The sequence below is a fragment of the Harpia harpyja genome, chromosome Z (genome assembly GCF_026419915.1).
Source record: "Harpia harpyja isolate bHarHar1 chromosome Z, bHarHar1 primary haplotype, whole genome shotgun sequence".
Classification (NCBI taxonomy): Eukaryota; Metazoa; Chordata; class Aves; order Accipitriformes; family Accipitridae; genus Harpia; species Harpia harpyja.
Genome location: NC_068969.1, coordinates 14431935 through 14442354, shown reverse-complemented (window position 1 = coordinate 14442354; position 10420 = coordinate 14431935). Strand labels below are relative to the sequence as shown.

The following is a 10420-nucleotide window of genomic DNA, read 5'->3' as shown; positions in this document are numbered from 1 at the left end:
CCGCGTGTTCTGGGGGCGGGGCGACGGGGCCCGGCCAATGGGCGGCGGGCCGGTCTGTGGCGCGCGGTGTCCGGCCAATGAGCGCGGAGCGGAGCGGCGGTGGCGGTGCCGCTCCGCCGCCAAGATGGAGTCGGTGGCGCTGGTGGCGCCGGTGACGGCGCTGGAGTTCGCGGGGGACGCGCTGCTGGCGGGTGAGCGGCGGGCGGGGGCCGGGCACGGGGCCGGGGCCCGGGGCCAGGCGGGCGGCGGCTGACGCGGTGTCCCGCAGGCACGGGCCCGGAGGTGGTGGCGTTCCGGCTGAGCGGCGGCGGGCAGGCGGCGGCGGCGGCGGGGCGGCGGAGCGTGCTGCGTGAGGCCAGCGTGCAGGGGCTGCGGGCCGAGCCCGGCCCCGGCGGCGGGGCGGCGGTGCGGGTGGCGGCCTTCGGCGGGCGCTGGCTGGCGGTGCTGGCGGTGCGGCGCGGCGGGTCGCGGCTGGCGGCCTGCGGCGGCGGGGCGGCGCGGGAGCTGGGGACGCGGGTGTGGGAGGCGCGGTGGGCGGCGGGCGGGCGGCTGGCGCTGGCGCTGGGCGGCGGGACCGTGGCGCTCTACGAGTGGCGGGGCGGCGGGCGCTGGCTGCGGCGGGCGAGCTGCGGCGGGGCCGGGGCGCTGCGCTGCGCCGCGCTGGCGGGGAGGGCCTGGGCGCGGCTGGCGCTGGCGGCCGGCACGGCGGCGGGGACGGTGGTGGTGTGGCGGGCGGCGGAGGCGGCGGCCCCGCGGCGGAGGCTGCGCGGGCACCGGGGCGCCGTACTGGCGCTCTGCTACGCGGCGCCGCAGGGGCTGCTGGCCTCCGCCTCCGAGGACCGCAGCGTGCGGCTCTGGGCCGTGGGCGAGCTGGGCGACGGAGACGGCGGCTGCTGCCTGCTGGTGTGCTACGGCCACGGGGCGCGGGTGGCCGCCGTGGTGCTGCGGGGGCCGCGCCCGGTCAGCGCCGGGGAGGACGGCGCCTGCCTGGAGTGGGACGGCGGCGGCGTGCGCCGGGCGCGGCGGGGGCACCGCGGGGCCCTGCGCGCCCTGGCCCTGCGTCCCGCCGGCGGCTGCCTCGCCACGGGCGGCGACGACGGTGGCGTCCGGCTCTGGCGGCCCCGGCGGGCGGCCCCGGCGGCGGCGGCGGCGCTGGGGGCCCCGGGGCGGCCGCGGGCCGCGGTGCTGGCGGGGCCGCGGCGGGTGCTGGCGCTGGGCGAGGCGGGCGGGCTGGCGGCCTACGAGGCGGCGGCGGGGCGCTGGGTGCCGGTGCTGCCCCCCCCCGCCGCCGGCGGGGCCCGCGGGGCGCTGGCGGCCGCCCCCCTGCCCGGCGGGGACGAGGCGCTCTGCGCCCTGGCCGGCGGCGACGGGCGTCTCCTCCTCTTCGCCCTCAGCCGCCCCGGGGCCGCCGCCGGGCTGAGGCTGTTCGAGGGGGCCGTGCGCGGGCTGGGCTGGGCCCCCCGGCCCGGGCTGCCGCCCACTGCCGCTGCCGCCCTCCTGGTCTCCGGCCCCGACGGGGAGATGCTCTGGCTGGACGTCGCCCACCGGCCTGGGCAGGCACCCCGGGCGCAGCTCATGGGACGGTACCTGCTGCCCCTCTGCAAGCAGCGCTGGCACACCTGCGCGGCCTTCCTGCCCCAGGGAGGGCTCCTGGTCTGCGGGGACCGCCGGGGCTCCCTCCTCCTCTTCCCTTGCAGCAGCTCCCCGGGGTGGGCTGCGGAAAGCGCCGGCGGTGCCGATGGCGGCACCGACCCAGGCGGCGAGGACTCCGGCAGCGGGTCGGAGCCCTCTCGCTTGTTGTGCAAAGGGGCTCTTCCCCTCGAGACCCCGCTGTCCGTGCTCTTTGGGCTCCACGGGAAGACGGGGGTTACCTCGGTGACCTGCCACGGGGACTACATTTACAGCACCGGCCGGGACGGCTGCTACCGTCAGCTCCGCCTGCAGGGCCAGCAGCTGGAGGTCCTGCGGAAGCACCGGCCCTGCAAAGGGCTGCAGTGGATTGAGGAGCTGCACTTCAGCCCGGACGGGGACCTCCTCGTGCTGGGCTTTCACGCCGACAACTTCGTGGTGTGGAGCAGCAGGACCGGCGAGAACCTCCACTGCGTCCCCTGCGGTGGGGGGCACCGCTCCTGGAGCTACTGCAGCAGCCCCTCGGCCGAGGCCTTCGCCTTCATCAAGTGCGGGGATGTGATGCTGTACCACTGCGAGGCCGAGCCCCGCGAGCAGCAGGTGCTCCTGGCATCCCTGCACGGGCGGGAGATTGCCTGCGTGCGGCGCCTGGGGGCGGTGGAGGTGCCTGGCCATGCCGCCCTTAACATCTTCGTCACCGGCAGCGAGGACACCACGGCCTGCGTCCTGGCACTCAGCGAGGGCTCCCGGGCAGCTGTGCCCCTCGCCCGACTCAGTGACCACATTTCCAGCGTGAGGGCGCTGGCACTGGCCGGCCCCGCAGGACCTGGTGACGAGGGCTTCGGTGACGAGGGTTTGTCTGCCCTGCTCTTCTCTGCGGGTGGCCGGGCACAGATCGAGTGCTACCGCCTGCTGTGTTCCAGGGACCCGGCCTCCGAGAGCGCTGTGGCCTGCCAGGTCATCCATGTGGCCTCCCACCGGCTGGACGAGCACTGGGAGCGGAAGAAGAACAGGCACAAGCTTGTCAAGATGGACCCGGAGACGAGGTGATGCTCAAGGACTGCCTGAGGCAGAGTTAGCAATTACCACAGTCCGGGAGGGTGCTGGGAACTGTGCTGGCCTCCATGGGGATACCCACTCTGCGCAGCTGCAGGCTCAGCTGAGGCAGACAGAGCTGCTGTGGCTTCACACACACATCCCTGGTGTCCTGTGCCCAATGGCTGGGCCTCGAGGGACTTTTGGGGTTAGGGGAAGGCTCGGTCTTTCCTCGCACCTCCTCTGAGTGTTCAGAGCTGCGTCCCGCACTGAGCTTGGGCTGCTCTGCTGGGCCACCTGCCTTCCTACGGCTGCAGGCATCACCAAGGTGTCACGTTGGTGAGCATTGTGTTTGCTGCAGGTACATGTCCCTCTCGGTCGTGCCTGGGACCAGCACCGAGCAGCTGCCAATGCCCTGGAAGTTCCTGGCTGCTGCCTGCAGTGACGGATCAGTCCGGTGAGGAGCCGTCGTGGGGCCTGGCAGGGAGAACAGAGCTGGGGCTGGCGACAGGAGCAGAGCAGGCTCCACAGGGGAGGCTGCTGCCATGGACATGGCCAGCTCTGAGCTGGGAACAGGATGGCACATGGTGGCAAGTGGGGGTGGAGGTGCTGGAAGCCCCCTTCTCCCACAGCTGACTGCCCTCTGCTCCTTCACAGGGTCTTTGGGCTGCTGGAGGCCACCCAGAAGCTGGTGCTGGTGGCGGAGTCATTTCACCACCAGCGCTGTGTGCTGAAGGTGGAGGCGTTCCTGCACACGCGGGCAGGAAGGGAGAGGTGAGCCCCAAATGCTGTGCTGCAACCAATGGGGCTCTGGGGAGAAGCATTCGTCCTTGCAGGGATGGCAGCTGTTAGCTCAGCCAGCGGAGGGAAGGGAGAAATTAGTCCGTGGGGGCTGTTCTGCCACTTCCCTGGATCCCAGTGGGGACTCTCAGGGCTGTGTGCCGCAGGGCTGCAGCCGGAGGCTCCCCTGACGCCTCCCTTCCAGGAAGCACCTCCTGTGCAGTGCAGCCACCGACGGCAGCGTCGCCTTCTGGGACATCACCGGCCCCATTGCGGATGCGGCGGACGCCCTGTGCCGAGACGAGGGAGAGATGCAGCCCCTGGGTGGGTGCTGCTGCCGGTGGCTCTGCTCTGCCTCCCGAGGGAGGCCACCACACTGGTGGCTCCTCTGCTCCCTCTGACCAAGGTGAGTGTTGCTCTCCTGACCGAGCCTGTTTTCCCAGCCCTGGGCGCCCCGCTGCTCACCGTCATGGCCCACAGCTGCGGCGTGAACAGCCTCCACGTCCACGAGACGCCGGAGGGACAGTACCTGGTGGCCAGCGGCAGCGATGACGGCTCCATCCACCTCTGCCTGCTGGAGGTAGCCCTGGGCGGGGGCGAGGCCGTGGCGGGGACCCGCCTGCGTGTCCTGGAGCGGGTGGCCAGGCCCTGCGCCCACGCCGCCCACGTGACGGGAATCCGGGTGCTGCGGCCGGACCTGCTGCTCTCCGCCTCGGTGGACCAGCGCCTGACGCTGTGGCGCCGGGGCCCGGGTGGGCTGGACGCGCTCAGCACCACCTTCTTCCACGTGCCAGACCTGGCCGAGCTGGACTGCTGGGAGGTGGCGGAGGCCGGCAGGGAGCTGCAGTACTACTGCGTGCTCTGCGGGCAGGGCCTGGAGATGCTGCACGGCACGGCTCCCCCCGAGCCCCCTCCGCCGGAGGCTCACCAGTAACGGGGCAAGCATGCGGTACACACTGCTCTCTGCCTGCCTGGGGAGGGCACACAGCACTTGTGTTCTGCCTGTCACTGCAGCCCGTCACAGCCTGCCTGCCGATGTGTCCCCTCTTAAGGGGATGGGTGTGCCTGGCTCCTTCAGGGACAGCACAGCCACACCAGGGTTGCTCAAGTCTGGTGGTCTCAGGGGAGAAGGCAGATGTGACCCCTCCTGGATAAGCCTGCGGTTCCTCAGGCAGTAAAGGAGGAGTGGGGTCTTCAGCCCACCCTGCCCAGGAGAAGTTCCTCCTCCCTGAGGTGTGAAGGACCCATGTCCAGGCTTTCCAGCCCTGATCCCAGAGAGGAACCTGCTCGGGAGGGTGCTGAGCACTGTGCCCAGCCGTGGGAGTTTGAGGGCAGCAGGAGGCCAAGACCACTCAGGCACTGGTGTGGCACGTGGCAGGCTGCAGCCTCATGTTCCCTGGGACAGGGCCCTGTGTAACAGCCCTGACCCTGCAGTGCTGGGAACTGTGCTGAAATAAGCGGGGGAACTGATCCTCCGTAGCAGCACCCTGCAGGGCAAGGGGCAGCAGCCCAAGGCATGCTGTGCTGCCACCCCCCCCCCCACCTCAGCAGCCCTTCAGTGCTGCCTCGAGCTGTTCCTGCACAGCAGCAGGCCCCGGCACCATCAAAACACAGGGAAGGACAAGAAGCTGCACATGGCCCTGGCCCTGCATGGGGCAAGGTGCTCTGTTGGGGTCAGACATACTCAGCATTTGTCCAGCAACAAGTGTATTGGACCCCAATATCAGGGCCTGGCCAAGGGGCCAACAGGAACCTTGAGTCTCAGGAGCTCCCTGCCAGCATGGAGCAACCTTCAATAAATGGCTTTGAGGGAAGCGAGGTAGGTGCCTGGCTTTGTGGTGACTGGTCCCCCGTGCTACCTCCCCTGGTACTCCCCAGCTCAGCTCACAGAGTGCCACAGGCATCCTCCCTTCTGCTGGCGTCGACATGGCAGGCATACCCATCTCCTACACTGGGTGCAGCTGCAGGCACACATAGCCAAACCCTCAAACCCCATGAGCGGTGGGAGGGGAAGCACCTGTGTGAGGGCTGAGACATGCCCTGACTCCCTGCCTGATGGTAGGGCAACCCCTCGCCCTGCCAGGGAGGTTGTGGCCTGTCCTTCCTCTCGTGGCGCACTGTCCTGGTGCCCGTCACACCGTGGCAGGCTCTTCAGCGGTGGCTCAGATTTGGCTGAGAGGAGGGAGGTGCAGAGTTGCCAGCGCGCTGTGGAACACATCCCTCACCGCTCCCAGCAGCTGGAGGCGGGCAAACATCTGGTCAAAGAGGTGAGGGAACGGCTCCTGTGGGGAGAAAAGCAGCGACTTGGGGCTGGTGGGCATATTGCCGCTCAACAGGCTGGCTCTAGCGGCACTGCTGCCTTTGCACCCTGTGTACGCATCCCTGAGGGGCTGGTGTAGGGCTGCATCACACTGCTGGCACCCCAGAGCCCGTTCCCCACATGGCTGCCCCACAACTACAGTCCAGCCCCAGGAAAGGCTGCAGGGCCACAAGCCTGCAGGTCTGGGACATCCAACTCACCCCCAGGACGTGGACCCGGTTGTAGTAGGAGCTGAAATCCATGCTGAGCTGTATCAGGAACTTGCACACCTACAAGACAGAGTGCTGCTGGCATGACAGGGTCTGGCTGGGCTTGGGCCCTTCCCCACCCCAAGTACAGCAGGAGCAGCCCCAGGGGTGTTGCAGTCTCTTCCCTTGGCACCACCCCGTGTCGCTCACCGGTGGGCAGTACGCTGCCAGTGTGTAGTTTTGCCCTGGGCTGGGACTGTTGGAGCAGCACCCATGGGCGCTATGGCACATGGCACTTACTGTCTCTGTGTTGGCTGTGATCCGGATCCCCTTGGTGGGTGTGGGCAGCTCTGCTGCCTGCTGCAGGACTTCAGGGAAGGGCAGGAGATAGTTGAAGAGCAGGAGCCATTCGCCCTGTGAAAGGATTACATGTGTTGGGAGAGGGCCGGATCCTCTTAGGCCAGCAGCATCCATCACCAGACCTAAGGGCACACAGGTCCCCACATTCCCCTTCTCAGCACTCACCTCTTCCCGGAGGCAGGAGAAGTTCAGTTGTGACACTGGTGGCAGAGCTGGGTACGTGCCTGGAAAGGAGGTGGGAGACTATTGTTGTGCCCAGAGAAGCCCCTGTGGCTCCAGGCATCAGGAACAGCCCAGGAGTGGGTGTCACAGGAGGGTTGCAGGGCTGGTGCTCACCCCGCTCCACAGCCCGCTGGTAGGTGTCAAAGAGCGTGGCCAGCCGGGCACAGTTGTACATCACAAAGGCGCCGCTCTTGGTTCCCTTTGTGGAGATGCTGCTGTCCTCCAGGTCCAGGGTGATCTGAAGGCAGGGAGAAGTCACAGTCCAGGCTGCTCAGCACAGAGCCACTCCACTATTCCCACAGCTTGCCTGCCCTGGCTCTGCGTAAACTCCTGTCCTACCTGACTCCGGTGAGCAGTGCTCAGCATCTCAAACCTGATGGCAGCCACTGTGAGGGTATCAATCACCTCAGTCCAGGCCTCATCTGCGGAGAACGCAGGTGGCATCACGCACAGCTTGCTCCATTCCCATGTACTGTCACCCCCAACACCCAGGCAGGAACACCCCTGGAGCCAGGGGGCTCCGGTGGAAGCTAGGGACCACCACACTTCTCCAGCCCTGGCCCCAGCTGCAGGTGCTGCTCTGTGCCCGTGCCCCACATGGCAGTTTAGACGCCTTACTCCAAGCAAGGTCAGCACCTGGCTCCATCACAGAGGGTGGAGAAGGAGCACCATGCAGGGGAGAGCCCCGCTGGCTGCAGACTCAAGAGGTGAAGGGGGAGACTTACGGAAGCAGTGGAGAGGGGGGTGGAGCAGCACCCGTGTGTGGAGCCGCAGAGCAAACCCTCACCTTGCGCAAGCTCCCCATACTTCATCACGGAGGCTTCATACATCTGGTGCTTTCGGAGCCTGGGAGGAACAGAGACACAGCTGCCACCCCTGGGCTGAGCTGGCCCCAGAGAACACCCCAGGGCTCCCCCAGCCTTCAGGCTGCTCAGCTGTAGCAGCGACCCAGCCAAGCAAAAGCAGGGAGCCTTGGCAGGCAAGCAGCGCAGTAGGCACCTCACTACACACCAACTTACTGGAAGTACTGGTCTGCCCCGATGGGTGATGAGGGGTTTGTCACCTTCACTGGCCCACAGACAAGGTGTTTCTGAAAAAGAGAGGAGAGGCTGGGGCTGGGGTCGAAGACTCAGAAGCTCCACCAAAATGCAGTGCAGGAGAACCAGGCTAAAACCAGCCCTGTTCTAGCTGTGTCCCCACAGTCTTCTCCTGCCCCTCCTTCCTTAGCACTGAAATCCCAAGGGCACAGAGGCTGCTCCACTGCCTGGGCAAGAGTGTGGAGGGGCCACCAACGAAAGGGAAGCCTCACAAGGGGGCAATCCTGGGGACTGAAGGAGGCTGACTGAGCACAAGGATGCTGGGGGCCACAGTGAGGAGGGTGTCGGAGGTTCCTCACCTGCAAAGCTGTGTGGGCTCCTGGATCCAAAATCCTCCAGAGCAGGTCCAACTGCTGCTGCCGGAATTCCTCCTCACAGCTGACCACATGCACAATGCTGCAGCAGCTCCCCTGGCCTCCAGCCTGCAGCAGAGCACAGCAGGGAGCTCAAATGCTATTGCGTGACAAGGGAACAACGTCTGGAAAGTGAGAGGCAGGCAGCGCCACAGGGTTACTCACCGCACACTGCAGAACAGCTTGCTGCAGCTCAGCCAGGGACCGCAGCTTCCCCTCCGTCACTGAAAGAAGGAAGGACACTCAGAGCAGAACACGAGGGTTCGCCACCCTGCCCCGCCATCCTGCACTACTGGGTCTGTCCCAGGCTGTCTGTGTTTCTGACTCCAACCAGACTGAAGGGCTGTAAGAGAAGGCAATTTGGATCTAAAGCCCCCTTATTTTCTGTAAAAACAATTGGGAAAAAAAGAAACAGGCCTGTTTGTTTGTTTGTTTGCAGCCGTTCGCCGCCCCCCCCACTGTCACACTAGAGCTGCTGTACATGTGAGGCTCACCGAGAAGGACATCTAGATTGGGGTCGTAGCCCACCAAGCCCTGCTGCTCCACGAAGCTCTTCAAGTGCACTTTACAGATGACATCCTCAGGCAGCACAGCTGCACCCGGCCCCTGCTCACAGGCTGCAGCACAGGGTGACCGGCCCAGCACCCGCTTCAAGGCCAAGACGGTGTCAGGGAGGGCCGAGCCACCGGAGCTGGAGGGCCAGTCGACGCGGAGCTGCCGCAGGACCTCCCGGCTCCCCTCCTCGGCGAGGGCAGGGACCAGGCGGACGCCGACCCTGCGAGAGAGGGAGAGGCGGGCGCTGGCAGCGTGCAGCCGAGCGGCCGGGCGGCAGGGCCGGAGGCGGGGGCGAGGCGCTCACCCCTGGGCGCGCAGCAGCTGGGCCAGGTGGTCGGCCAGCAGGACGGTGCGGAGGTGGCGGGGCCGCAGGGCAGCGGCGGGGCCGCGCAGGGCCGGGCAGTGCAGCACCACCCAGCCTGCCTGCAGCCCCGCCGCGGGGGCCGGGCCGGGCAGGGGGGCCAGCAGGCGACGGAAGGCCTCGGGGCGCCGCACCTGCACGGCCAGCCCCGCCGGCGTCTCCTGGCAGCCCCGCACCGCCAGCACTCCCGCGCCTCCCAGTGATGTCACGCCCGCCATGACGTCGGCGGGCACCTGCGGAGCGAGAAGGCGAGGAGTCAGTCCCCTGCCCGCCGCACGTGGCCCGACTCAGGCCCCGCCCCCGGTTCCGCCCCCTCCACGCAGGCCCCGCGCTCGACCGCGGCCTACCTGCCCCCCGGGGAAGGCGGCGTTCAGCGCGGCCCGCGGCGCCAGGAAGTCCCGGTGCCGCAGGTTGCGGGTGCCGTTCTCCTTCACCCAGAGGGCGGCGGGCCGCCCCAGCGCCCCGTTCAGGGCCCGCAGCGTCGCCGCCACCCCCGGCCGGCCCTCACCCGTCTCCATGGGAGCCCGGCCAGCGCTTCCGCCGCTGCAGACCGGAAGTGACATCCCGGCCCGCCCGCCCCCCCAACTGCGCTGTCGCAGGCGGCCGCCATGTTGGGCGCGGCGCGCAGTGCTCCCGGGCGGCCATCTTGGGCGCGGGCGGGTTGGACGGGGCAGGGCGGCCATCTTGGGGGTAACGGGAGCGGGGCCGCCATGATGTGCGTGGCGGGTAGCGCAGGGCCGCCATGATGGGTGTGGCGGGCGGGGCTGCCCGGGGAGCGCGATGGGGCTCGGCGGGCCGAGAGGGAGCAGCCGGGGCCGGGGGCCGGTGTGCCCGGGCACTGCCACCCTCCGCAAAGGCCTCTGGGGGGGCGGGCCCGGCCCCTCACAGGCCCCGGCACAGCCTCACCTCAGCGTGGCCTGGCAGCGGCAGGGCCCAGCGATAGCACCCTGAGGGGAGGCCGTGGGGGCGATCACTGGCAGGGCCAAGCGTGGGCTGCTGGGGCTCCCCCCGCACTCCTGGGCTGGGGACCGGGGGCTGCTCCAGCCCGGAGAGGAGGGGGCACCGCTCCTCAGCCCCCTCAGGGCTGCTCCTGCCTGTCCCCAAGCGCTGGTGGGGCCCAGAACCGAAACCACCGGCAACCGAGTGGAAGCGGGAGGGCCAGAGGCTGTGCCGGGGTTAGACGGGCCTGGGCAGCCGCCACCACTGTGGAGGAAACGGGCTGCCCAGGGCAGTAAGTGCGGCCAAGCCGCCGGCATGGCACAGCCCAGCTGGAAGGCCCAGGCTGTCCCCGGGCTGCTGGGGAGCGAGGGGCCCTGGGATCGGGTTTGGCATCCCTGGGCAGTGGCGGGCAGGTGGTTTTGGATGGACTGGAGGGCGTAAGGCAGACCCCGGCTGCGGGCACAGGGTGACTGGCAGACCCAAGCTTGCCAGTTCAGCCTCGCCGCCCCCGAGGCCCCCAGGGCTTGGCTGGGGGTGTGACAAGATGGGTGAGGAGCATCATCAGCTCTTGCAAGGTGCGG

At 68.5% G+C, this 10420-nt stretch overlaps 2 protein-coding genes across 2 annotated transcripts; one reads left to right on the top strand and one right to left on the bottom strand.

Moving 5' to 3' along the window:
- Nucleotides 1–37: 37 nt before the first annotated feature.
- WDR6 (WD repeat domain 6) lies at nucleotides 38–5262 on the top strand. The gene is made up of 6 exons (XM_052776531.1): nucleotides 38–191; nucleotides 269–2675; nucleotides 3026–3121; nucleotides 3322–3438; nucleotides 3650–3768; nucleotides 3888–5262. Exons 1-6 carry the CDS (start codon nucleotides 38–40, stop codon nucleotides 4376–4378), a joined length of 3384 nt encoding a protein of 1127 aa, XP_052632491.1. The 3' UTR covers nucleotides 4379–5262.
- On the bottom strand, nucleotides 5135–9560 carry DALRD3 (DALR anticodon binding domain containing 3). The gene is given in 14 exon segments (XM_052775602.1): nucleotides 5135–5726; nucleotides 5965–6033; nucleotides 6253–6366; nucleotides 6478–6536; nucleotides 6649–6772; nucleotides 6874–6956; nucleotides 7322–7380; nucleotides 7554–7624; nucleotides 7931–8053; nucleotides 8150–8208; nucleotides 8479–8759; nucleotides 8844–9133; nucleotides 9248–9445; nucleotides 9447–9560. Coding segments are annotated over 14 exon segments (1749 nt in total). The 5' UTR covers nucleotides 9546–9560; the 3' UTR covers nucleotides 5135–5606.
- Between the last annotated feature and the right edge of the window lie 860 nt (nucleotides 9561–10420).